Raw genomic sequence first — 27,681 nt, 5'->3', positions numbered from 1 at the left:
CATTTAAAAGAATTTATGAACACAACAGGCATATAAATGGTTTGTTTGCCACTTTCAGTTCAGTATGACTGTAATGACTTTTTGAAGGGGTTGGATCATATTAATCCAGCTAAACATGGCTGTCTCCATGGAATTTATGTGTGTATGAATTCCCCTCTCTGCTGTAATTACTTTGTAATCAATGGAAAATAATAAATGTGTTCTGATTCCAGATTCAAATTCTAACCACAAAGTAGATGCCAACAGGATTGAGTAAATAGTATGTAATCATGTGTAGTGGAACAGGGCAGAATTCTTTGTGTAAAAGGCTGATCTGTGGGTGCTGATATTGCTAAAAATAAGTTGTAGTTCACTCTATGCAGGATGTAGCTGTTGCAATTACAAAAGAAAGAATGATGCAATAAAATAAGAATTTGATTATTAGGACAATTACTATCAGTCAGTAGAGTTGCCATGGAGCAATGTGCATTTTCTTATTTCCCTGTTTATTTTTTTCTCCTAAGCACAGGTGATTTGAGCATACAAAGTTTCAGAAATGTGAAGTGACTACCAAAGACCAATTACAGGATGTGATTGGTCTTTACGTGAAAACTTTATTACGAGTCTCCACTGACTATTAAATACTTTTTTTTCCTTTTTCTGTTATTAGATTCACATCATCCTTAAAAGTTTTCTTTGCAGTGTTACTTCTACCTGCAAAAGGTACTTAGCAATTGCTCCTTAAGAATAAAGAAATCAGCTTTTTGCCTACAAACATTTTTCCTAGGGTCCAGGGCTCCCAGTCAGAACAATTAAGTCATGTTTCAATTGCTTTGATTTTAACATTGGTGAATCCTCGAGGCAACCAGTAAAAGCAATTTACCCCTATGCTGACAGTGTTAAATGGATCTCTGTGTGAACTGGGGCTGTTGAAATTCAATTTCCTTTCTGTTTGCTTAATTGTTCATATGTGCTTAGCCTTTCTGACCAAGTGTGTCACTGTGGTGCCATTGCACTCCACAATGAAACTCTCACCAGTGAAAATGAGAGATTTCCTAGTCCCAGCACTACAGCAGTGCTCTGCTTCTTCCTGCTGGTCTGTTGAATTAAAGCAACTTGTTGATGATAGCCTTATGGACACTTAGATTTTATTCAGAAGCTATGCAAACAGAATGAATAAAACCTAGGATAGTGGCTGAATGCATTTTGTCAGCAAATTTATTTTAGAAAAAAAATGTTACTCACTCAAAATTCTAAAACAAGTTTCTTTCTTTCTCATGGCCAGCAACACATGGAAGAGGTGATTTGCTTTATTTGAGAAGTTCATACTGTTGTACTCAACATCCAATGCTACACACACATAGACAAAAAAATAAAAGTAACTTCAGATCTTTTCTTTCTTGAAGTCTAAAGACAGACCATGCTGTTATATTTGTATAGCAGAAAACTGGAGAAACTGAATATATTCATAAATGCTGTTGCTTCATTCCAGAGGAACTGATCTTAATATCAGATCTGCTATAACAAGAAAATGCAAGATCATGCTTTTGAATGATGGCTGGTAAATGAAAGGGGATAAATATTAAAAAATACAAATCTATTTTTGCAGTAACCAGCCTTCCAAATATTACTTTTTAGTCATTCAGCAGTTTGTATTTCCGTAAACTGACTGCTGAGAACAAGATGCTAATTTCCTACTGAGAAAAATTAGAAGCAGCTCTGGTATTTCAAATTCTAAATCATGGAATCTTACATAAAAAGCTATAAGATGATGTTATAGTTTTTATTTCTCATGTTCATTGCCCAAAAATTTCATCTGCTTTATTCCATAAACAATTCTCATTACTTTAACAATAGGATTTCTTATGAGTTTATTTCCACATTTCACTTCATTATTTTTCCCATTTATTATATGCAACAGCACAGGATTTTGAAATAAAAATATAATCCAGCTGAAGACTTGATTTTATCTGTGTAAGTGGTAGCAAACTAAGTGTTTGTGGTTTTCCTTGCTGTGTGGATGATGTGGTTTTCAACTGTTTTGTAACATATTGCTTTTAATGGAATATAAAGAATTCAATATCTTGTCCCATTAAGCATTTTTTACCTCTGGAGTCTGAGGGTTGGATTTTTATATGCATTATGAGAATTTAGTCCTTTTGGAACCATCCTTATGACTAGCTATTCAAAATACAAATGCAGCTCTCAAAACTTGAGTCTTTAACTACCAGATACTAACCTGTGGTTTGTTTTTTTAAGAATTTTACTGTAACCAAAAGATCTCTCATCAGAATACATATCATGATTTATAGAGTGGTTGACTCCTCAAATACTGTTAAACTTCCTTATAGTGCTTGCTTGCTCCATACCGAGTCTCCTGGCTCAGTCACGGAACACTTAAGTATTCAGTTATTTCAGCTTATCTTTTTAGCTCTTTTCCTATCTTCCAGAACTAGCTGTAGTCAGCTGTTTTGATCCTTTCTTCATAAGAACTTATATGGAAGAATTGATGTTTTCATTGAAAACCAGTAAGCTCACTAAGCCTCATCTAACTGTACTTTTTTTAAGGGACAAACTAGAGAAAATTAATTTGAATTATCAAAACATATTTACAAATTCAGATCCATTTTGAGGCTCAGATTCTCAACAGCTATTTCCCATTAGTTAATGAGCTATCTACCAAGACCAAGAAATAATGAGCTGTCTACCAAGACTGGCCAGGAAATATCTCATCTAAAATGGTATGGCTTCTTGCCATGTTGGTAGGATTGCATGATTTTGTTATTGCAAATTTTTTTCAATATCATGCAACCTAGACTGCAAAGAGTGCATGTATAGTTTAAATTAGAAGGGAGTTCATCTTCTGACATACTTAAACAGGTAAGTAATAGCTGATGGGACAATAATATTCAACAATCTCATCTGTGTGAAGTGAAAAGGCTTTGCTAATGTGTTGTGCCCCTTAAACAACTGTCACTCAATGTCACATCAAATCTTCTTGTCTAAGCAATCTTTGTGATGCCTTAGTGAAAATCTGAGCACTTTACCTCATGCTGTTTTGCCATCTTAGGTATGCAGGTTCTGGAATGGAATGGCATCTCCCTGACTGGAAAAACCTATGAAGAAGTGCAGAATATTATTATTCAACAGTGTGGGGAAGCAGAAATATGTGTAAGACTGTGAGTTTTTCCCCATCTTTCTGTTTCCATTTTTTCCTTTGGCTTTTCATGGCTTTTTTTTTTTTTTTTTTTTTTTTTTTAATTTTATTTTATTTACAGTTGTTAAGGTGGAACCTTTGTTAGCATGAAGCATCAGTGTAATAACTAACACAAGAATTCATTGTGATTGCGGGCTTGTTCTTTGTTCTGTTAAGTCAGAATGGATTATAAATTGACGTGGTAATTTACAAACAAGGATATCCCCACTTTCAGGCCACAGTCTCCTCTCATTGATACTCATACAATCCACTGAATTTACTGTCCATTAGAAAAAAAACAAAACAAACAAACAAAAAAAGGTAATTTAGCAATAACATGATTTTCGCTGAAATGTGTAATTTAGATGAAAGTCATTTAAACATCATAAAGAATGTATACAATTGTGTTCAATCCATTAAAGATTTCACCTTAAAAGAACCTTTTCTTAGCTCCTTAACAGCACTGCAAATTTGAATCAGCAAAGAAGGGGCCATTCTTGGGAGCTGCTTTCTGTCATGTACCACTATTCATTTATCTACTTAATACAATGAGGAGGGTGCCAGGAAAGATTTTCTTTTGTCTCAGGCTTCTCATTGCTTTCTTTAGGGACCTGAACATGCTCTCGGATTCCGAGAATCCCCAGCACCTGGAATTACATGAGCCAGTAAAGGCAGGTGAGCGATAAGACGTTGCTTCAAAATTTGAGCATTGGATAGCAGATGAAATCTGTATTTAACGTAAGCTAAGATATTAGCTTTGTAAGCACATGTGTTACATCCAAAATCTTGCCGAGGACAGAAAGAGGACAGACCACACCTTGTATACAAAGCCAAGCATTTTTGGAGTAATTGAAAGTTGGAACAGTATATACAGCAAACAACTATTATTTCAGATCAGTTCTGATTTTTTTTAACAGTTTAACCAAACTAAGTAAACCACCTTTATTAATGACTTAGTTCAATACACACTGACATAGTCTACACCATCTAATTACCACAAAGGAAACTTGAGTAACAAAACTATAGCTAACATTTGTTGCAGAGTGAAGACAACCTGCTTGTTACCCCTTTCTCTGTGTCACAGTGGTCCCTCTTCTCTTGCTTTTCTGGTCCCTGCAGCAGTGCTTTGTCTTCAGGGGCATTACAGAAAGTCAACAGTGTACAGAAGAATCTGCTGGAAGGAGTCTGAGCCCTCCTTGCCAGGAGATGGATGATGTTACTGATTCCTATCTCTTCCTTTAAGGATCTGCTCAGGGCTTTTTAATATTTTTCTAGCATGTTTTGTGCTCTGCTTTTCCACTGCTGGTCAGCAGCTCTGCATCACATATGGCTTGCCTGGATACTGTACATTTTATCTGTAGTAGAAACTTGTTCTTTGCTTCTTTCATCGTTCCCCAAATTGATTTTGCCTGGCTCCCGAGTTTGTATTAGTGCCAGTACCAGTGAGTTACTGGTAGCCCTGGGGCCTCAGCTGTCATCTTGTGCCCAAAACTGGCTGCACTCACCCCAGGCCTGTACTCCTGTAAGTAGCAGAAATAGTTCTTTCTACACAGAGTAATTACTGTTGCCCCGCTGCATCTCAAAATTATTAATAGGCCTCACAGCATACAATAATGCAAAGTGAAATGTAACTAAGAGGAATTAAAGTCATAGCCACCTGGTCATTAGACAATTATTTGTGCACCCAGACATGCTAAGACAAGGTGCTTAGAAAACTGGAACTATTCCAACGTAGATATAACAAGCCTTGAAGCCTATGTTACCTTGATACAAAAAAAACCACAGAAACAATTTGAGTTGTCTAAACCTTAGCTGAACAAGGTCAGAGACAATAGTAAAGACCTTAAGCCATTCATGCTTTGGAGAACCTAGAAATCAGTCCAAGCCTTTTATCATTTTAACTCCAAGTGCTTTAAAGCATAGATAGAATTTACACAACTTCATTTTCAGAGTAAATTCTGCCCTCTCTGCCAGGGTGGGGGAGGACAATTACTCTCCTTCCACAGGCATTTCATGAAGGGTTTTGACATAAGAGAAGATTGGCTTTTCGTCTTCATTTGCTTTCATTTTGTTCTGCTTTGATTAATTTGCAATCCTGAAGTTTTAAGATGCTTTTCTCTTTAATCTTTGTATAAATGATCTCAGAAGCAGAATTCAGAGTTACTGAATGGCCAATTGATTAAAAAAAAAAAAAAGTTGCGGTTAAAGCTTGTTGCAGCAAAGTTCAGTTACATGGTGAAACTGGTCAAGGTCTCAACAGTGAGGCCAGGCTTTACAGACTTTACATACTTTAGCAGTGTAATTTGCTCAAGTATGATCCAGAATGATCATACTTTTCCTCAGATAGACAACAACTTTCTCAGTTAGCTTGCAAGATAGGTAGCACTGCTTGACAGTCTTGAGTAGAAGGATTGGAATTTGTATGTCAATGTTTTAGAGAGATGCCTCTTTTATATAAATTGCTTTTTGTATCCTCAAAGCATACAAGCAGCCACTGTGCCATGGCAAGATAGACTTGAATATGCTAACAATTATGAACACAAAGCTTTCTTATTTTCATACAGTAGATAAAGCGAAGTCCCCAGGGGTCGATCCCAAGCAGCTGGCTGCAGAGCTCCAAAAGGTTTCCCTACAGCAGGCACCTCTGATTGCCTCCTCAGGAGTAGAAAAGTCATCACATGTCCATTCCGGAACCACTTCTGCCGCTTCCAGTGCTGTTCCCAGCCCCGGCCAACCTGGTTCTCCCTCAGTCAGCAAAAAGCGACATAGCAGCAAGGTGAGAAACTTGCCAGTCATGCATCAGCAATAACATTTTCGTAACAGAAAGGCCTATTTATCTTATAGCAAGAGGACACAGTGCGTATTGATGAATCCATTTGCAATGACAGTTAAGACTTTTAAGATACAGAATCTAGAGACAAAAAAAAGGGAAATTAAGTGATTTGTCCAAGGTCATTCAAGACCGGTCACTCTATGAAAATAGTTTCTTTAAATGTAATGTTATGATTTTAAAACAAAAAAATTGCTCTTTTTGTTCTCTGTTTATTTTTCTTAACTGTCTCCTATGGTATTACTAAGGCCACACTTTCCCACTAAGTTATGGTTGAAGTTTCATAAGTTATGAATAACCAAGGCAATAGTAAGCATTTCTCTGAAAAACACAGAAAGTGAAAAATGAAGTCACTGCCAACATGTGTTTTGTCACTAGCTAATTACTGTGAACTTGTTAAACATAATTTCACATTTTCTTTGCCACACCAGCTGGGCTTTTTTTCTCCTCGTGCACCCTCCTGCACATCTGGAGAGGGCAGGGTGGGCATCTATCAGGGTGGGTAGCCCTTTTTCACAGTCAAAATGAGAAATTTGACCATAAAGTCATCTATCATGTTTTCCTTTTTTGTTGTTTTTTGTCAAACAGTCGACACCTGAAGTAAAAATCAATCCTATGAAGATTGCGTTTGCTTAAGCAATTTGAAAGATAGCTAAAGCAGGTTGCTCTCCTGGATACTCAGCTTCTCGCTGACTTACTGTTTGAAGCAAAGCCTCTCAATGCAGAACACACTTTCTTGATATGTACTTCTCTGCACTTTTATTCTTTCTCATGACTGTCAAGATTTTACAAGAACCCCATCCCTAGGGGTTTCTACTGAATTATTGCTGTATTTGTACTTTGTGTTGCTGAAGCTGTAACTTTGATTTGAACTACAAATGTTTTAGGTGCCATACAAATGAAAAATAGCAACTGGGGTTGTCTCATTTCAGATAGCTCACATTGCTATCATGTGAGGGAAAAACAGAAATCTCTTTCATCCAGCAATATAACCAAATAATAAATATATTTATTTATATATTTATTTATATATTTATTTATTAGCTTATTTATTAGCTTATTTATTAGTTTATTAGTTTGCATCAGATGGTAATTCTGACTGTTCAAAATTTCCATAGACTTCTTATGAATATAATTCTTGTCTATAATGTACATGCCAAGATTTCGCGTACAAAACTTCAGGGATCTGTCAAAATTACATAATCATCAGGTTCACGTTGTAAACATCTTTGTGTGAACTAGTTTGCCTTGTGTTTTATATTTACCAGTGAGAAAAGCAATTTAAATTAGCAGTAATGGGACTAGATGATTCCTGCCATTGAAGTAAAGGAAAATGCAGAGCTGTTAGTTCAGATGTCACTATTGACAATGAAAACCCTTTCCCTTGGCTGATGAGTCATACTCCTAATTCACTGAATAGTGTATGAAGGTATATAAATCATTGATGTACAGTGTATTCTGGAGAGATCCCTGTCCCTGTCCACATGAAGAGATTGCTCCCAGCTTTGGTAGTGTAGTTGAACATCTGAAGTTAGGGGCATAAATTTCATTTCGTTCTGCACAGAGGATTTAATAATATTTTATGAAAATTCAGCTGCATGTTATGAAGATAAACAAAAACCATTAAAATTAATACCTTTTTGCAGAAGATGTAAAAGTTAAAACTAATCAGGTAAATGCTTGAAACTGTCTTTGTTCATTTCTGAAAACCATGTTGATAGGCATTGCATTCCTAATCACCATAACTTGTTTCCTTGTGTAGTTTCTGTTCATTGATTGTAGGCCATTTTTATAGTAATGTTGAGCTCTCTTAGAAGCAAATGCTACAGCTCATCTTTTCCAGAACAACTCTCAGAAAGCATTTCCAGGAAGGCAGCAGCACCGATTCTTTCCTTTTGCCAAAGTTTCAAGACATATTAAATATTCAAACTGCCTATATCTTACTTGTTCTACATATTATTATTATTATTATTCAGCAAGTAAAATCTTTTGTTAAAGATTCTATATAGAGTATGGACTCCTAAAATGATGTAGGAGTCTATTTGGTATTCTGTAACGTAGAGCTTCGCACATTTAATGCTTTATTTTATTACAACACCGTAAGAAAATCTGTAAGGATTTGGGGGATTTAGGGATTTGCAAAAGAGGCAGATAGGTTTTCCATTTCTCAGAAACTGAAAGACATTCTAATGGCACTAATTGAAAAATGTGCCAGACTGATTCAGTGCTGAGTACAGGGGGATGATCACCTCCCTTCTCCTGCTGACCACACTGTTTCTAATGCAGGCCAGGATGCCGTTGGCCCTCTTGGCCACCTGGGCACACTGTCGGCTCATGTTCAGCCAAGCATCAACCAACACCCCCAGGTCCTTCTCTGCTTCACACTCATCCAGCCGCTCATCCCCAAGCCTGTAGTGCTGCATGGGGTTATTGTGGCCAAAGAGCAGGACCTGGCACTTGGCCTTGTTGAACCTCATCCCATTCACTTCAGCCCAGCGATCCAGCTTATCCAGATCCCTCTGAAGGGCATCCCTACCCTCAGGCAGATCGACACTACATTCCAATTTGGTGTCATCTGAAAACTTACTGAGGGTACACTCAATCCTCTCATCTAGGTCATCAGTAAAGATATTGAACATGATGGGCCCCAGTACTGACCCCTGGGGAACACCACTTGTAGTGAGTCACCAGCTGGACTTAACTCCATTAAACACTACCTGTTGGGCATGGCCCTCTAGTCAGAGGGTACAGTGAGAGACCGTGTGAAAGACTTTGTTGAAGTCTAGGTAGACTACATCAACAGCCTTTCCCTTGTCTACCAGTCTGGTCACCCAGTTGTAGAAGATGAGGTTGGTCAAGCATGATCTGCCTTTCATGAACCCGCCTGGCTGGGCCAGATCCTCTGAACGCCACTCACATGACATGTGATCTCACCCAAGATGATGAGGGTGTATTCTGCTTAGCATCCCAGACTTCTAGATTAGGGCATAAAGTGCCCTGAGGATAATTGATCTTCCTGTTAAAAGCAGATGTAAAGAAGACGTTGAGGACTTCAGCCTTCTCCTTCTCCTTAGAGGTCATATTCCCTGCTGTATCAAGTAAAGGATGGAAATTCTCCTTGGTTCTTCTCTTACCATCGATATATTTATAAAAAGATTTCTTATTCTCTTTTACTGCAGTGGCCAATCTGAGTTCATGTTGGACTTTTGCAGTCCTAACTTTCTCCCTGCAGACCTTAGCAACTTCCCTGTCATCTCCCCAGGTAGCTTGTCCATTCTTCCAGAGGACATAACTCTTTCTTCTGGAGTCTCACCAATAGTTTCAGGTGACTTCCACCATCTTGGGCAGCCCATTCTTGTGCCTTACCACTCTGTTGGAGAAGGCTATTCCTAATAAACAACCTGAACCTCCTCCAAAGCAACTTCAGGCCATTCTTTCTAGTCCTATCACTAATTATGGGGGAGAAGAGCCCAACCCCACCTTACCACAATTTCCTTTCAGGTAGTTATGAAGATCAATTAGGTTTCCCCTGAACCATCTCACTTCCAGACTGAAAAATCCCAGTTTCCTCAGACTCTCCTCATAAGGCTTGTGCTTCCAGATCCCTCATAGCTTTGTTGACCATCTCTGTACATGCTTCAGTGACTCTGTGTCTTCTTTGTAATGAGAGATTCAAAACGGAACACAGCACTTGAGTTGTGGCCTCACCAAAACTGAGTACAGGGGGACAATCATGTCCCTGGTCCTGCTGGCCACACAACTTCTGATACAAGCCAGGATGCCTTTGGCCACCAGAGCACATTGCTGGCTTATGTTTAGCTGAGTGTCAACCAACACCCCCAGATCCTTTTCCTCCACTTTCTAGCCACTCTGGCCCAAGCCTGATAGCATTGCATGAGGTTAATAATACCCTCCTCTGTATTTAGTTGCTGTGGTCACACTGAATATCACACATTTACTATGTCTCATAGCAAAAACCACAACCTACCTACTTTTGACATTCAGTTTTGTTAAACTCCCCAAGGCTTTCTCTGTGACCTGTCTAGACTGTAAAGACTCTGGTGTTCAATTTGTCAAATTCTGTACATACACAAAGCCTGATCAAAATGTCAGGGCTAGACTTTGTAAGTTCTGTTGCAATACTGTAACTGACAATATTGAGCATACTGATTAGATACAATGGTATGGTGTTGAAAAATATGTGTTGAAATCGCAGCATAGACAACAGCTGTTAAAAGGTTGATATTGAGAAGCTTTCATTTCCAATAGGCAAATATGTATACATATAATTACATGCCTCTTTATTTGTTTATGTATTTTAATCCGGCAGCCAACTGAAGCTACAAAATCTGCTTCTCATCCAATCACTGGAGAAATTCAGGTAAATATGTAATTCTTTAAGTGTAAATTATTGTTTAAATTGAGTACTTTTCTCTGGTGAATAAATACATTAAAAATCATCTTCATTAAGTGATTTCTCATTTGTAGAATCAGAGAATCTTAGAATACATTCAGTTGGAAGGCACCACAAAATTCAACTGCTGACTTCACACGGTACCACCCAAAATTCAAACCCTACGTCTGAGGACACTGTCCAAATGTATTCTGAACTCTGGCAACTTTGGGCTATGACACTGCCATTGGGACTCTGTTGCAGTGCCCAGCCACTGCCTTGGTTAAGATCCTTTTCTTAATCTCCAGCTTATCCCCCTCCTGACACAGCTTCATGCTATTCAACCCATTGAAATGTCACCAAATAAAATAATATAAGGTATAAAGTATTGTTAGGTTGGGTTTTTTTTCTGTTGTTTTTTTCTGTTTTTTTTTTTTGTTTGTTTGTTTTTTGTTTTTTGTTTTTTGTTTTTTTCTCTGAAGTTTGCTTGGGAAATACAAATAAAAGTACAAAAAATGTTCCAGTTCCTGAAAGTGCTGAAAATGTAACAATCTAAACTTTAACCTTCAGGCAGTTGCTGTGGTTCAGTTCAGAAATTCCAGACTCCACTGGAACTCAACTGAAGTCCCACTGGACTTTACTTCCAGTGAAGACTGTAAAGACGTTATCATAGAGCAATGCATTTATTTCCTGCAATACCAAGTGTGTGATTATCTCTTATGTAAAATGACTTCAGTTTTTTAAAACAGTGGAACTGGGAGCAGCAGAACTTATTTTCTATAGATTTTTGTTTTTTGTTTCCTTTATTCATCCCTGCCTTTTTGTAGATATGGTCTTTTCATAGTATTAATTATTTCCATAATACTGTAGCATAACACTAAGGTAGTAAATTATCATAGAATCATAGAATGGTCTGGGTTGAAAAGGACCACAAGGATCATCTTGTTTCAACCTCCATGCTGTGTGTGAGGTTGCCAGCCTCTAGAGCAGGCTGCCCAGAACTACATCCAGCCTGGCCTTGAATGCCTCCAGGGATGGGGCATCTACAACCTCCTTGGGCAACCTGTTCCACTGTGTCACCAACCTCTGTGTGAAAAAACTTCCTCCTATTATCTAATCTAAACCTCCCCTGTCTTAGTTTAAAACCATTCCTCCTTGTCCTATCAGTATCCACCCTCATAAACATCCACTCCCCTTCCTATTTATATGCTCCCTTCAAGTACTGGAAGGCCACAATGATATCTTCCTGGAGCCTTCTTGCAGCACTAAGGAGCATGATGGGATTTGGTAGGTCAAGCTGATGGTTGGATTTAGTGATCTTGAAGGTCTTTTTGAACCTAGATGGTTCTATGATTCTATTTTATAATTCTGTAAATTCCTCCTTCTACTTGGGCTCTGGAAGTCAGAATTTCTGTAAATTTTTACTGAATGAACTGGCTATTTCTCAGTAGAATATCAAGCGTTCAAATTTTATGTGCTTTTTCCTGATTGGAATAGATCGATATCTGTGTGGTTTAAAAAAAAAAATAAATAAAAAAAAAAAATACTGACAGTGTTAAAAAAACATTTCTTTCAAAATTCTAAGTAATCATCCAGCATCTCATTCTAGTCAGTAGAGTGAGACAGAATCATCCAAAATGGGGAAAGCAAAAGGTCTAAAACTCACCTAATGCGAAGGATTTTTTGAGAATTTGAATAATTTAGGAAGATAAATTAAAACTAATCTTGCTGTGTTTAAATGTGTTCTCTAGCTTCAAATCAATTACGACAAACACCTTGGCAACCTTATCATCCATATTCTTCAGGCAAGAAACCTTGCTCCCAGAGACAATAATGGCTATTCTGATCCCTTTGTTAAAGTTTATCTTCTTCCAGGGAGAGGGTAAGTGCAGGATGAATTTAAGCCTGAACATTCTTTCTTTAAATTTAAGTTTGTTTCTTATCACTAGTAAACAAAATTGAGAGCTTATAGAAAGTGAAGGTACAACACCAGGAAAAAACGTGGATATTTAATGAGAAGCCAGATGCTACTTCCAGGAGGATGTGCAATACGTTGCTAATGACTTCAGACACTTTTTGGTAATTTTTGTAGATTTCATCCACTTTTTCCATCTTTCCATTTAAAAAATGTAGTACAATGCAGAATTTATATTGAAAGAACAGTCTGCTGAAGGGTAATAAATATACAGATTTCAAAGTTCTCATTAGAAATCTCTAAGATGTAGTGAAGTGTATGGATTTGGGAATAATAAATTGGCCTTTGATTCTGTTATACAAAAAAAACCTGCATGTTAAGGTTAAAATTGGATTGTTGCTTTTGCTCAAAACACTGTGAATTTGGAGCAGATTTGCAAACATATACAATCACAGTAGCTGATACTGGTTTAAGACTGCAGTATGATATTAAAAGTGATAAATAATAGATAAAGAGCTTTCTAATCACATGTGATTTTATTTCTTCATTTATTAAGAGTTAAGATACAGTTTTATAAATTCTGGTAATCTTGTATTAAATGACTATACAAATCTTATATTTAACCAATTTTATTTTTTTTCACAGAGCATTGCTTTTTAAAACTTTGCCTGTTATTATAAATAGCTCATTAATGTTTTTTTAAAAGATGTTTTTCTGTATCAGCAATATTATAATTCTTTTTTGTGCTGTAAATTTGCAGAATGTCATATACACAGCAATAATAATCCTGCTGACTTAAATGGCACTACAGATATATCTTAAGGATCAAATTTTATTTTGCAAAGATGAATTCCTGAAGACATTTCAATTTGTGTAGTCACACTCATCCCAAAACACTCTTAGTCTGAGGCCATTTAACTAAAATTATGCATTCTTAATCTATTGAAAGTAAAAGGAAAGTGCGTATTCAGGTCACAGTTCACATTTGACATATAGAGAAGCACAGCTAAAAGCATACAAATGGTTCAGCTAAAGAAATACGTGTATGCTGCTGATTCAATCTGTACAGCATTCAGTATTGTTCAGTGGCACTGGGACTAAAACTGTTGCTGGATAAAATAGGAACAGGTCCTAAATTTTGAGAGCATTTTAATGCACCTAAGAATCTTGCCAAATACTTGTCCAATAAATTTTACTGGGAATTTTGCATATTCACGCTGTTGTAGAAGTTAGGCTTTGAACTACAGAGATGTTCAGCCTGTAGAATTCTAGTTCAGATCCAAGCATTAGGTTCAAACTTCGGGCTAAGTTATGAAGAGTTTGAATTTTATTTGGGTTTGTTACTGTAAAATATGGCAATATTTTCTAGTTTCTGTTTTGCATGTATTTCAGGACTTTAGGGAATAATGCAAATGAAGAGCCTCTCAAAAGTGCAAAACTTGCATAAGAAAAAAGAAATGTAAACTGCTACTAAATATATTTTATCAGAAGTTAAATCCTTACACATCTGCTTACTCCTCATAACGCCTGTTTCCTTTGATTCTGATACTAGAAATTACCCCTCATTTACGTTTTCTTTCATCTTTTCTCTCTCACTGTTTTCTCTCACATTGCTTCCTCTGTGTTCCTAACTGTTTAATGCTGGATATGCAGACAAGTCATGGTTGTCCAAAATGCAAGGTAGAGTGTACTGTCTTTCAATTTTCTTCTTTAACTTTTACATGCAAGCATGATGTTTTGATGTGCCTGTGCACGGAAAAATAGATTTCTCTTGAGTTTTTACAATTCATGATTGCTTCTATTTATTCATTCTCTAGTGAATTTCATTTCCAGGTCAGCAGAAACTGAAAACAAGTAATTAATATTCCTTGATATAGTAATATGTTAGGCCCAAACTTTGAGGACGAATAAAATTTGCTTTGAAGTCTGGAAGGATTTAGTTTAATCACAGATATCTAAAAATACATTTTCACTCACTGAAAGTTGTAAAACAACAGTGAACTTGTCTCAAGATTTTGAGTGGTGGAGTGGCATCATACTGACAAGAGGAACAACATTGTTTGAAAGTGAGATGGAATGTTTTTCTCTGTACACCTTCCACAGTGTGTATACATTAATACTAAATATCACTCTAGATAATCAACTAGATCAATGCTATTTGAGAACATAAATGGCTATTCAGTGTATTTGAATTTTTAGTAATTGGGCCTACTAATTTTTCCCAGATTTGGAAATATGAAGTGAAATTCAGTTCTCAAGGTACACTAGTATCAACAAAGGCTAAATACGTAATAGTAATTCAGCCTTCATTCTGCATTTCTTTAAAAGTAGAAAGCTGGCCCAACAAGTCAACAGATGTCTTTTTAGTGAACATATTTAATAAATACTTCCCTTTTTGGAGAATAAGGCCACCACACATTCCAGAATTAGAGGGAATGACTGCAGAGTAGTATTGAGTTTGTAGAGTAAAACTGCTGGTGCTCAAAAACCAACATTTATAGATAGATAGATAGATAGATAGATAGATAGATAGATAGATAGATAGATAGATCATTGACATAGATATATATATGTCAATGAAACATGTACATGTTTTGCATAATTAATTCAGACCCACACCAATCTGGTACCCTGCACAGTACATATTAATGGCAGGCCAATTTAAATGAGTCTCTGATGTGCTTCTTCTGAATTAATCTTACTTGAAAGGAATCTAGTTCATTAACTCAGGCTATACCACAATGTGAACCAAAACATAGTTCAATCACAAGTCAGAATTGGGAAAATCAGGAGAAAAGTACACTACCAAATGTGAGTGTAAGGATACCATATGAGTTTAATAGAACAGGTACAGGTCATTGTGTTCTGCTTGGCTTTACCACTGGAAAATAGCCCTGGACACATTTGTTCTAGTAACAGATGTATGACCTTACAGTATGGGAGGTTTGAACAGAAGTCAATGAGAAATTAACTTGCAGAGTGGCAAAAGTAAGTTCATTGCCTTATATCTTTTTGGGTTTTCAAAATGTTAAAAGCTTTTCATGTTCTCCTACCCAGCTCTTTTGAGATCTCCATTACAATTTATATTAAATTAAAACTGGAATGGAAGCAGATGAGACATCAAAGCTCACAGCACTAGATAAATCCATATTCTATTAGAGGTTTGTGTATTCCTTTCTGCATCCTCAGGAAATGTAAAGTACAATAGAAAGCACTATTAACTCTTTTTTAGAAACAGATTATGCAGGCATTTTTTTTTTTAATTCCTGGCTATTGATAAAAACAGTCATGAGGTTGATGTACTTTTATGTTTGTTTCCAGGATGATTATAGGCAAACGCAGACTACAGGATCAATAAGAAATTAGTGTTTCTATCATTAACAGGATATCATATACCCCATGGCCTTCATTAAATGTTCTAGTGAAATAGGAATCCTGTAATTAGAGGCTATAACCTATAAATATAATGGATTCCTGCTACTTTAAAGTGCTAATAAGAGGATGGTCTTGGAAAAAAAATCAATGCATTATCACTGTCATTTCTAATCAGAGTAAAACATCTATAACGAGAGAACAAAGCATATGTGCATTTGCTGACTGATGCTTTACATTGAAATAGTTATAGGCAGAGAGACATCACTGAAGAGTTAGAAGATATTTTAAAAGGCCATGTCACGAAAAAAATGCTAGGTGTAGTGAAAAAAGCCATAGGCTGTCATTGTCCTCTTGCAACCCTGAGTTCTTAGAGAAACACGGGAAGACATTCTTTTCTTTGTCTGAGAGTTCTTTTTGCGTGTGTGTGAATGCGGATTGGTTTTGTTTCGTATTAGAACTGAAAGAAGCAAAAGATCCTTAATGTAATGTTTCCTTCCTTTGTTCAAATTCAGTGCTGAGTACAAACGGAGAACGAAGTACGTGCAGAAAAGCTTGAATCCTGAGTGGAATCAGACAGTCATTTATAAAAACATCTCCACGGAGCAGGTGCGTGACTGATAGCAATATTCACTGTGATTTGCTGTTTTATTTGTGTGGCTGCAGTGCTTACTACGAAGGAAGCAGCATTCCTGACAGTTCCATGAAGCCATGTGAAATCTTAAAAATTTGAGTGAAATTTGGAACTATTTCCTTACTGCTGGTAAAGTTCATACTATCAATATTTTTTTCTTTTCTTTTTATTCAGAAAAATGATCTTTTGTGTGCATTACACTCACAAGCATGTCAAAAGTACGGATTTATTCTGAAAATGATAATGGAATACAAGGAATAAATAAAAAGACAAAAGCTGCTGAAGTAGATGCAGAAATCAGAATAACTCTTGGTTTCAAAAGCCATGCCAGTTCACAGAAAACACTGATCCTACCATTTTCTTTTTAAAAAATGTTTATGTAGTCTAGAGATACACGTTCAGATTTAACAGTAATTTACAGCAGTAGACTTAAAATATGAATCTATTCAACAAAATTCAGAAGAGATTTCATTTCCTTGGTATAGAAAAATTTAAATCACATCTGGGAAGATGGTCTGTGGAAATCTGTTTCTTGATGGCTTCATAACCCTAACTGATATAAGGGTTTAACTGAGGCAGTATGTATCACTTCATTCTTCTTTTTCTCTATATCCTCTGTTAAAGAGAATTTTTTACTTCTCAAAAAAGATGAAATGAAACTTCTCTTTCTTTCTCTCTTCTTCTTCCCCCACTGCCTTTTTTTTTTTTCTATCCCCCCCCCCTTTTTCTTTCTTCTCTTATCCACAAGACAAAGCCCAGAAGTAGTTTTGGCTTAATAACAGTATTTTCATATCATGTTCCGAGTTCAAATGATATTTACCATGTGTTTAAAGTTAGCAGGATCAAATTGCTCTGTCTTCTAGCGGCACTTTCTCATTTTCCTTTGAGTGCATTGCCTACTTGCAGAAAACTGCTTTCATATGGAAACTATTTCAGAAAAATCATTTTCAGTAATGTTACCAGTTAAACTCTTGATGGAGATCTCAGCTTTTGGTTTCATTAACTAAAGAAAACTGAATGATGTAAGGCAAGACCTTACTTTGCTGTGATGGTATAATTGCTCCTTTTAAAATAGGCAGCCATTCAGTGTTCTTTGCCTTTAGTACATAAATATATCTTTAGAAAACCAAATTTTCCTCCTCTCTGAAACTCATTTCATATGCTGCTTAATAAAGGTCTTCAGATGATTTTTCATTGTCATAATATTTTATGAACTTATTAGACTTATTGAACTAAGAGACTTAGAATAGAAATCTGAAAGAAATGTAGAATACTGAAAGTATTCAGCACAGTTTTATTATCATATTAATGTAAAAAATGCTAGTGAAGTAGTGTTGTAGTTACTTGAAAATCTTCTCTATTTTTCTGTTTCCACCAAAAATCTTTCAACATCTTTTTTTTCTTTCTTTTCCTGGATCTGTACATTTTTCTCTCTGTCCTTACACAGTCATCACTTGTAACAAGAAATGAACATGTCCTCCCAGAATAGCAGAAGAAGACAATGCATTTCTGGAAAGTATTCAGGTTATTCCTTTTTTCAAGGACAAAAATACATATACTCAATGTAGCATCTAGTAGGAAATTGTGTAATCCAGGAAAGTAAAAGTAGCATGGAACAGTGATTTTTCAACTTATTTTTAGGTTATTTTCACATCAATGCTGTCTTGGATCATTTAAGAAAAGAAATTTTATTCAGTCAAGGAAAACGTTACATTTATTTATTATTATTAGATTGTTCAAGATGGTTGTTCAATTTTTTCTTAATTTTAGCAGGTATTCTTAAGAAAGCTGCGTTAAAAGTTCCCTAATTAGGTAGGATTTAAAAAGCAAAAGATTAAGAAATTACTCTCTATCATTATTTTTATTTAATCTTAGCTGTCAAGTAATATTTTTATATTCTTAAAGAATGCAGTCTAGATGCTAAAAATATAATTTCCCTTTGTGTGGATTTACCCAAATATACAGATTTTAACTGGTTTTCCAAAGAAATTGGATTTGTGCATTTACTCATTTTCTAAAATTTTCTGGGAGCACAATATATTCATAATGCATAATAATAAAATGAAATTGTTAAAGACGAGATAGAGTGATTAAAAAATGTCTGGATCTTTGTTATATTAAATGAGGGGAAAGCAAAATTTAAGAGGAAATGCTAGTCTTCTTCACTTACAACTTCAGTCTGATTTCATATATCTCATTCCCCAGGATGGTGGGCACACATGCTGTCACAAATAACATGTGGAAACTCCTAAAGTCGAGCAAAGCAGAGGCCTATTTGTATTGATAGCAAATAATAGCCCCAAATTATTTTCCTGATATCAAAGTTGATGGGAAGACAAAACTGCCTACATGACAACTATGAAAAATGGGTACAAAAAGGAGATAACAAAATGAAACCACTTGATCTGAAGTTTATGACGGCAGTGGACTTACTTATTTTTTTACTTAAATTGCAGCTGAAAAAGAAAACACTGGAAGTAACTGTCTGGGATTATGATAGATTCTCCTCGAATGACTTCCTTGGTGAAGTAAGTGTCTTTCCTTCTCTCTGTTCTGACTTGTTAGAAAGCTGATGAATTGCATGTTAGTATCAGTCATTATGCTATTGAGACATGTTTTAGCACATGTGTAAACTAACTGCAAGGTGAGTTATTTGATCTTTCTGATTCAGGCTTTCCTTTTTTAACAGTGAAAATGGGTAACAGCACTGCCAATGTATAAGCAAAAGCAAAATTTTGTAAGACTTATTCTGAATACAGTAGTAATTACTAATAAATAAGATGAAGGATCCTTGGAAACTGTCTTTTAAAAGCAAATGAATAAATATGGATGTACTGGATAATAGAGGATTATAAGCAATAACTAGGACATCAAATAAGTAATTAAAAATGTTATTATTGAAAAGAATCATAATTAGAAGCCCAGAAAAATCAACTGCTCAAATTACTGTTCTTATACAGAGTAACTCAGTTCAGTCTTCATTTGAGTTTAGCAAAAGTGCACTCAGCTCAGCTCCAGTTTCCAATTGTGTAACTATAAAACTGAGCAGCCAGTGTCACTATTTGAATAACTACTAAAACAGATGTATGGGAAGCATCTACATGATTACTTATTCCCTGTATACTTATTCCCATCAGTTTTCCTGTTAAATTCAGCATTTCATCTGATAGCAAGGTTTTACTAAGTATTTATGTCATTATTATTTATGACATTTAGAAAACAGATGCTCCAGCAGCTACTTCTAGAGGAAGTTTTAAACTTTTGCCTTCAAATGTTTTCAACTTCTAGAATTATTTTATTTATTAAATCATTCAAACTTAAATATGAAAACAATACTTCAAGGAAAAATGAAGAAGGCTCTCCAGTGTATTTCAGGAGTATTTTGAATTCCAGTGGAATAATACACAGTAACATCAAATAAGGGATATCCAAATTGTGCCCTGAGGAATTTTTAAAGGGCTTGCACAAAAGCACAAGCACAGATGGCACTGAGCATCACAGACTGCTAGAAAATTGAATAGAGCCATCACTGCTTGCACGCCACCAAAATCAAATGACGTATCAGAGTTCACATCTGTGAGAACAAACCCTCTTGTCTTCAAAACAGAGACACTAGCTTACATTGTCTAGTTGGAACAATTTGTAACCATGTTAACCAAGTCGTTCCTCAAACTGTTACCAAAAAAAAACCATACTAGAGCGGATGCTAAGTAGTTAATTTGTTCCGAACATTTATAGATTTAACCAGAGATACCAAGACAAGTCATAAACAGCCTATGATATTGAAAGAAAAAATGGAAAGAAAAAAACCTTGCAAACTTGTAGGAAAAAAAAAAAAAATCATATATGAAGAAACTTGTCTATCTGTAAGCTTAAAGAGGCTTCCTTTTATTCAGAGTCTTGCATTAAACTGCCAAAGAAACCCTGCCTAGTACTTCTAAAGCCTATATCTGATATTAGTTTTAACTCTTTTACCTTAGTGACAAATGCAAGGCTATTTTTGTCCGTTCTTTCATTCAGGACTGTAATCACCTGCTAGTAGTTTATAACTCCTTGCTTTCTGTACCACAAGTCCTTTAAGAGTCTTTACTGGTAATAATGTTCTTTTTTTTTTTTTTAGACTTTTTTAAAAAGAAATTTTCCACACTCCAGCTAACAATGCAAATGGACTAGAGCCGATTTTTAACTACGGAGTTCTTTGTTTGTTTGTTTCCCATTAAATTTTTCTTCTATTGCCACATTATGGTTTTGTTTCCTTTTTGCTTTCTTCCTTCCAGTGAAGTTTTCGTGCTTTGCTTATTGACTATATTGCTGAAATGCAAAGGTTTCCCTGTTCTTTTTCTGTTGCAAATTCTGTAAATTTATTCAATTTTGAAAGGAACAAGACCCAGTCTCATAGTACCAAAGACCTTATTAAATACAAACATCGTTTGCACCTTTTTTTACACTGACAATAAGGAAAAAATAAGTGCACAATTCTTCTGCTAGGATGTGTCTATACAGAGGCAGAATGACGAGTACTCTCTTTAGTCTTGCCATCAAGCTAGTGCTCAAAATGTCATCATGATACGGAGCTTTGTCTAAGCTCATATTCCATGCCAAGATTTTGCTGAGGTGTACACACAGTGATGTACTAATAAATGTGGGTTTCCAACTACAGCTGGTTTATATCAGGTAAGTTAAGACTGTGAGCAGAGAGTCCTGAAACTGTCAGCACCCAAACTTTTATACTCTGAAATGCTTATATTTGATTGTGGCTTCTGATAACACAACTGTAGATGCTTCTGCTGTACATCACCATTAATAGATCAGATATAGACTGTACGTTGTGTTTTGGTTCAATTGTAGGTATTGATCGACTTGTCCAGTGTCTCTCAGCTTGACAACACTCCTCGGTGGTACCCTTTGAAAGAACAGAGTGAGAACATTGATCACGGGAAATCTCATTCTGGACAGAATAGCCAACAGTCTCCAAAACCATCTGTCATCAAGAGCAGAAGTCATGGAATCTTCCCAGACCCTTCCAAGGGTAGGAGTAACTCAGTGCATTTGATTTGAATTTTTTTCCCAGGTGACAGGAAAACACTTGCTATTTCTGAGTTCTAATGGAAAAATAAAGATACCGTTATGAAGTTTGCATGTACTTTTATTAAAAACTTATTTCTCTCTGTGGTTAATTCGTTGGAGACCTGTGCTAATGCTTAACTCGACCCAATCAGTGCTAACAAGCTCACTGATATTTGTGTCATTAAAACAGCAACCTTTAAGCTACATGATATTTTTACATCTGCTATAGATTTTGTGACTTGCTTTTTGTTTGTTTTTTTTTTATTTTTTTTTTTCTGGTAACTTTGGCTAAATTCAACGCGTCTTTAACTTTCAATTTTTCTCTTAATATTCTATGACATTTCATCTTCAACAATGCCACATTAATATTTTATAGAATAACTATTATACTATAATAATGCTTTTGTATTTCTAGTCAATAATAATGGGCTGTAATACATTTATATTACAATGGAAATCAGCAGAGCTGACATAGTAGAATTTTGCTAGTTCTTACAAACAGAGAATTGATCTCGATGTCTCCTGCTCCAATAAATGTTGGTGTTGGTTTTTTGTTTTAGTTTTTGTGGTTGTTTTTTTTTTAATACTAAGTACTCATTGGCCAGTTGCCCTCTTAAAGAAACATCTGCAATATCAACACAATTACATTCCCAAATACAATCCAGATGAGAGCCTCTGAGGGATAAGTCTCTGCTACATCTTTTTTCTACTTCAGTGCCATGTTTTGGTAGCAATTGGTGTCTGTGTAAGATCTACCTCCAAATCAGAAGTTAGTGCAGAAGTTATTAGACCAGTCATTCTGCAGGAGATAGAGAAATCTGCTTTCATTACCTAAGATTCAATTACCAGCACTAGGAATACTGGTTATTCTTCACATGATAGTGAAGTAGAAAGCAAGAAACAAATCAGGCTTTAGTCTACTTCTAATCAACCAGAGTGGACCAGTTCAGGAAGCATAATTAACAGACGTTAGAAATCCAATAATAAATGAATTATTCTCTGGGAAATTGTGAGAAAATAGAAATTGCTTCTTAATAAACTGAGTTACCTACTCACAGTATGTCCTGAGACACTGAATGGTGTTGCACAGATTAATCTTTATTCTTTGTTCTAGAATGTAGCTAGAAAGGCAAAGTGAGAGAAAGAAAATGAGTTTGCTTTTAATAAATGCAACACTTGTGCTTCTCCATTTCCTTGGTAGACATGCAGGTGCCCACCATTGAGAAATCCCACAGCAGTCCAGGGAGTTCCAAATCTTCTTCTGAAGGACATCTACGTTCTCATGGGCCATCCCGCAGCCAAAGCAAAACCAGTGTCACTCAAACACACCTTGAAGACGCTGGGGCAGCCATCGCTGCTGCTGAAGCAGCTGTCCAACAGCTTCGCCTTCAACCAAGTAAAAGACGCAAATAAATTCCTCAGCATGGCAGCTTAATGTTCATCTGTTGCCTTTTTCCCTGCTGTCTTTCCCTCTTGGCTATTTCTTTTCTGTTCTTGGCACACTGTGCTCACTCTTTCAATGTCTTTCTTTGTGTGCCCGTGTGTGAATACATATAATTACAATATATCTTGTATTTAGATGTCTTTTATTTATTTATTTTAATTTATATAGACTGCAGTGAAACTGGCTGTTTCTCCATCACTTTCTTCACTCATGGTCCATGATATTTCATAGTTGTGCATGACTCACAGAGAGTTCCATTGTGTGATGATGTTTTGATGTCTAAATAACTACGATAACTAAATAACTATGAATTAAGTAACAAAACCTGCAGAGATGCAGTTGCCAGTTTTGCAAATTGCACACAGGTACTGAGAACACACTAACAATAACCTATACCTATGAATAGTAACCAAGCAGGGCAGTATCATATAGAAAAGATTTAAAGTTGGAAGAAACAGTTTTTAACAGCACAACTCAGACACTGTTTTTTGAAACGTGATTGTATCTAACGGTGTTTGGAAAGGAAATGTAAGGCAACCTTCTTTATCTCTCACATAAAAACATGTTAGTGATGAGCAGAACAGCGATACAGAAAAATATTAAGTGCATGAAATAATTAACAAGTAGATTTTGACAGTGTTAACATGTTATCCAAGTTGGAATTCAGAGCTAAGTCAGTTGTTGTCATACAGGTTTTCTAGGAATTTTTCTGCCACACATTGATTAATGAGTGAGGATGGGTTTTATCTGAAATCTTCAAATAGATTAATAAATTAGAACTTTTCCATTTAAGAGGATAGCTCTCCATAGCTATCATTCCAGCATCTGTTTGTTAGTTGAGCATTTAATTAACGGCAAATCAAACTCTCTGACTGTGGATTCATTGTGTTTGTCTTCAGGATTTGTTGATATGCCATAAACTTACCATGGTGCAATGCAAAAACTAGGGGGAAATTATTTCCCTTGCCTTCACCATCATTAATAAAAGAAACAGCCAGTTTTAGTACTCTTTAATGCTGTGCATGTGGTGTCTCTTTGGTGTTTGAAAACACTACTTATTTAAATACAGAAAGAAAAAAAAAAACACTTCTGTTTGCATGAATAACATTTAAGCTGGTTCCATCTGAGGATACATACTCTGGGTTTCCATTTCACCACACTGCCACAGCAGCACATAAAAGCGGTCAATCTAATCATGCCAGGAAGCAGCACAGACACAGCATAGCAGGAGTCCTCCCTATTCAAAGAACTCAGTCTGACAATCTGCCTCCACCAGCCAATGACAACAAAGACCAAAGCCAACTAGCCCTCAGGAAAGTGATGTCTGATGGACCAGTCAAGCCTGAAGGAGGTGAGCAGAAGGGCATGGTTAAGAAACACGACACATCCCAAATCCTTCTTGCCATGTCTACTAATTCCTTGCAATATTTAATTATTTATTTTATCCTTTTGTTAAGTGCTGTAAATGTTAGCATGAATCAAGAACTCTGCTTGATTTTTCAACATCAGCACACAATTACATAACAAAAAAAAAAAAAAAAAAAAAAAACTATGCTAAGAGATGTTATGAAACAAAAAGCATATCTGCTTCCATTCCACTGGAGGACTTGAAAATTCTTATAGTTTTCCTCATGTTGTCAGCTAATGAGAGCATATGACCAAGTTAGTCTGTTTAAGCATGATTAAACATACCTTGTGACAAAAAAGCTAATTGCACATTTTGTTTCTGGAATTCTAATTGGGACATTAACAATGTATTTTTTCTCTCCAATATTGTTATGCCATAGGCATAGATAATTTTTTTAACCCACCAGTGGAAAGGAAAGTTTTGATCCATGTATAGCTCAATTTTTTGACAACTCTCCAATCAGTCTCTTACTTTCCACCTGTAGACATCTGTTCATCAAATCTAAATGCTATATATCATCAACTTAACCATTCAACACAAATAAAGAGCCAGAATCTCAGCTGATTCAAATTGACACTGTTCTATTGACTTCTGGAGCATTTTGGTTATTTCCAAAGAATCAGAGGGATCATCCAAATAAACTTAGAGATTGGACTCTCAGATCTTCTCTTGTGTGTATTCCCTTTCCAACCTTACATGAATTATTGCAGATTTTTTGGTTAACACTATTATATACCATGGGCAATAAAATGTAGCTGACAATGTAAGAGAAAAAGAGGGCATGATATTTCAAATGATTAATGACAATGGGTCATTAAATAGTGTGAGGGAGAAATGACAAATTAACAAGGGTAAATATAATTAGTAATTTTAAATATTGCAGTTAGAAAGAACGAGTTGTATCTTCTCTGAAAGCTTTAAGAAAACTTCTTTAAAATTATATTCCTATGTTCACATGTGTGGCCAGACTCTACAGCTCAGCTTCTGACACTCAGTTCAGGCAAAGGCTGGAGTAGATCGTGACTCTAGTTCAGGTACCATAACTGAAAGATCCATCCTATTCCTGGAACATCTTCCATAGAGATCTACATAGGTCATGATTTTTTATGGTGCCATGCGTGTAGACATTTGTCACTAAGAATTATAGTCTAACAATGTATTTTGGCTGAGAGAAACAATGCTAAACCCTTTTCCTTATGATATGAAGTTGAAGCAAGGTTCACACATATTATTTTATGAATCAATATACAGTTGCCTGAGAGCAATTTTAGAAGCATGTTACAAAGCCCTAGGAATGAGAGCCATCATTTATATCAGTGATACATTAATGAGGTTGGAATTACTATAAGAAGACATGGTACTTTTGTCTTTTTACTTGGACAAATACAGGTAATGCACAATGGCCTTCACAATTTTGACAAGTTTGGTTTCAGACCTGTGAGAACTTTGGGCTTCTTATTATTCAAAAACTAGTTTGTTCTAATTTATTTATGTAAGGTGGGCTAATAATTACAATTTTGAGGGTTCAAAAATCAGTTTGATCAGTTATCTTCAGTGAAATGTTTAAATTAAACCAGGAAAGGTTATGAGCTTAAATGGAAAAGACACCAAGATAAATCCACTTTCAAATTTCTTTGAGTGAAAAAGGGAAGCTGAGGGAAAGAGATTTCTTCTTTAATTCAACAATTCTAAAAGTTGAGACAATTGTAAATGTTGAGTATTAGGGCATCATCAGTTTGAAAGTCCATTCCTGGAGGGATGCTTCTTAGTTTTGTTACCCACCCCCATCACTATTTAATTTATTGGCATCTGGTTTTATGAAATAGAACAGTTGACTTAGCAAGTTAGTACGGGCTGATTTTGCCTTTTTTGTCACTAAAGGTAAAAGCCCTTTCTTAAGAAAGCCGTTACAGATAATGTAGAACATTTTTATTATTATCACATCAATTTATTTGAATGTGTTGGAGAACAGCACATTTCAAGACAGCTGTTTGTTTCTTCAGGCCAAGTAGTAGCAATATATGGTATTTCCACAATGGTGATGGGGAAAAAAAATATATTGATAGATTTATATTTAGATTATTTATATAGATTTATCTGTATATTTATCAGTCGTTCACACATAACTTAAGAGAACCCTTAGAAAGGGTTACGTCCTTTAACTTAGTGTTGTGGTTGTTTTGTTTTTTTTTTTCCCTTGCATTGGATTGCCACTTAAAACCAAACAAAAGAATGCACCAGAGAAATTGTTCTCTACTTCTAGACCTATGACCTTTCCCACAGAATACATTTTGCTAGTTAGTAAGTTAATTATATGTGTGATGAGAAGTAAAAAGGAAATCATAAACAAAAATATTACTCACAGTACTGTTAATGAGGAGGATGTACATCACCTTAAGGTTATTAGACTGAACTATTTCTTTATTTTAAACAGTAAAAAATGTATTTAAATTGATCTGTTTTGAAATTAAGGTGAAGCCACAACAGAAGATTTTGTTCAGCACATTTGTAAAAGCCAATATTCAACTACAGTACTTAATTAAAAATATACCCTGAAGAGTAGCGTCCTTGTTGCCTGTGAGAGATAAGAGTGCAATCTGCAACTAAACAAATTGCACAACGTACATTCCCCTCACACCCTTCAAAAAGGAACAATAAAGTTTCAGAGTAAACCCTTTTAAGGCAGAAGCAGCAAGGGATGCAAGCCACAGGGAAACAGAAGTTTAAGTTAATTTGAATTTATTTCTGTGAAAAATTTGAATCAGAGCGAATTAAACATTCACATAAAATTAATCATATTCCTTTCAACGTAAACTGTGTATCAGGCTAGTCAGCTTTTCAGATAGCATAAATCAGCCCACAGTCTGCTTTTGTGTCAATAATTTATCCCATAGAATGATCTCACCTGTTATGTGGAAATTTATCGGTAGGTCATTTATGTTTAAAGTATAATAAATGATTTTAGACTTCTCCAGATAATTAAACAATTTCAAATATTATGATTATAATTACTGGCTCTCTGTATATGTGTATATAAAAATGCAGGTGCATCTGCAATAGTTATTTCCTGATTTTATGTAGAAAGTGTTTTCAAAGATAGAGAATAATTAGAAATAAGTAAACTACCTGGCTTAGTTTTAATAATTTCTAATAACGCAAGTGAGAAGGATAAGGAAGAACGTAATTTCACTTCAGCAACAGAAGTGGAAGTGAATTCAACAAATGAAATAGGAAGGCACACTAGCTCCACACACACAAATGGCCATTTTTAAAGTATGCAGTTTCATAGGTAGCTTTGGTATTCACACAGATATTTTATATACCTGCCTAATGAGTATAATTCAATAGTAATCCATTGCAAATAATACCTTTATTTGAAGAAGGAGTGTTAGTTTTGCCCCCAAATATACTATTTACATTGTTTAAATTTATTACTTTAACAA

General features: G+C 35.6%; 1 protein-coding gene across 1 annotated transcript in view; it reads left to right on the top strand.

Annotated features, from left to right (window-relative positions):
- The window catches only part of PCLO (piccolo presynaptic cytomatrix protein), a gene marked incomplete at both ends in the record, with an annotated part of 318,827 nt that overhangs the window by 241,519 nt on the left and 49,627 nt on the right, over window positions 1–27,681 (top strand). Inside the window, 11 exons of the mRNA XM_079538014.1 lie at window positions 3,050–3,158; window positions 3,783–3,850; window positions 5,740–5,951; window positions 10,336–10,386; window positions 12,150–12,280; window positions 13,967–13,993; window positions 16,201–16,294; window positions 18,776–18,847; window positions 21,168–21,348; window positions 22,588–22,782; window positions 23,999–24,181. Of these exons, the coding sequence (XP_079394140.1) occupies window positions 3,050–3,158; window positions 3,783–3,850; window positions 5,740–5,951; window positions 10,336–10,386; window positions 12,150–12,280; window positions 13,967–13,993; window positions 16,201–16,294; window positions 18,776–18,847; window positions 21,168–21,348; window positions 22,588–22,782; window positions 23,999–24,181 (1,323 nt within the window). The remainder of the gene's footprint in view (window positions 1–3,049; window positions 3,159–3,782; window positions 3,851–5,739; window positions 5,952–10,335; window positions 10,387–12,149; window positions 12,281–13,966; window positions 13,994–16,200; window positions 16,295–18,775; window positions 18,848–21,167; window positions 21,349–22,587; window positions 22,783–23,998; window positions 24,182–27,681) is intronic.

This window comes from Tetrao urogallus (assembly GCF_951394365.1).
Source record: "Tetrao urogallus genome assembly, chromosome: 1".
Classification (NCBI taxonomy): domain Eukaryota; kingdom Metazoa; phylum Chordata; class Aves; order Galliformes; family Phasianidae; genus Tetrao; species Tetrao urogallus.
The sequence above is the reverse complement of the archived record's forward strand: the minus strand, read 5'-3'. Positions and strand labels throughout refer to the sequence as shown.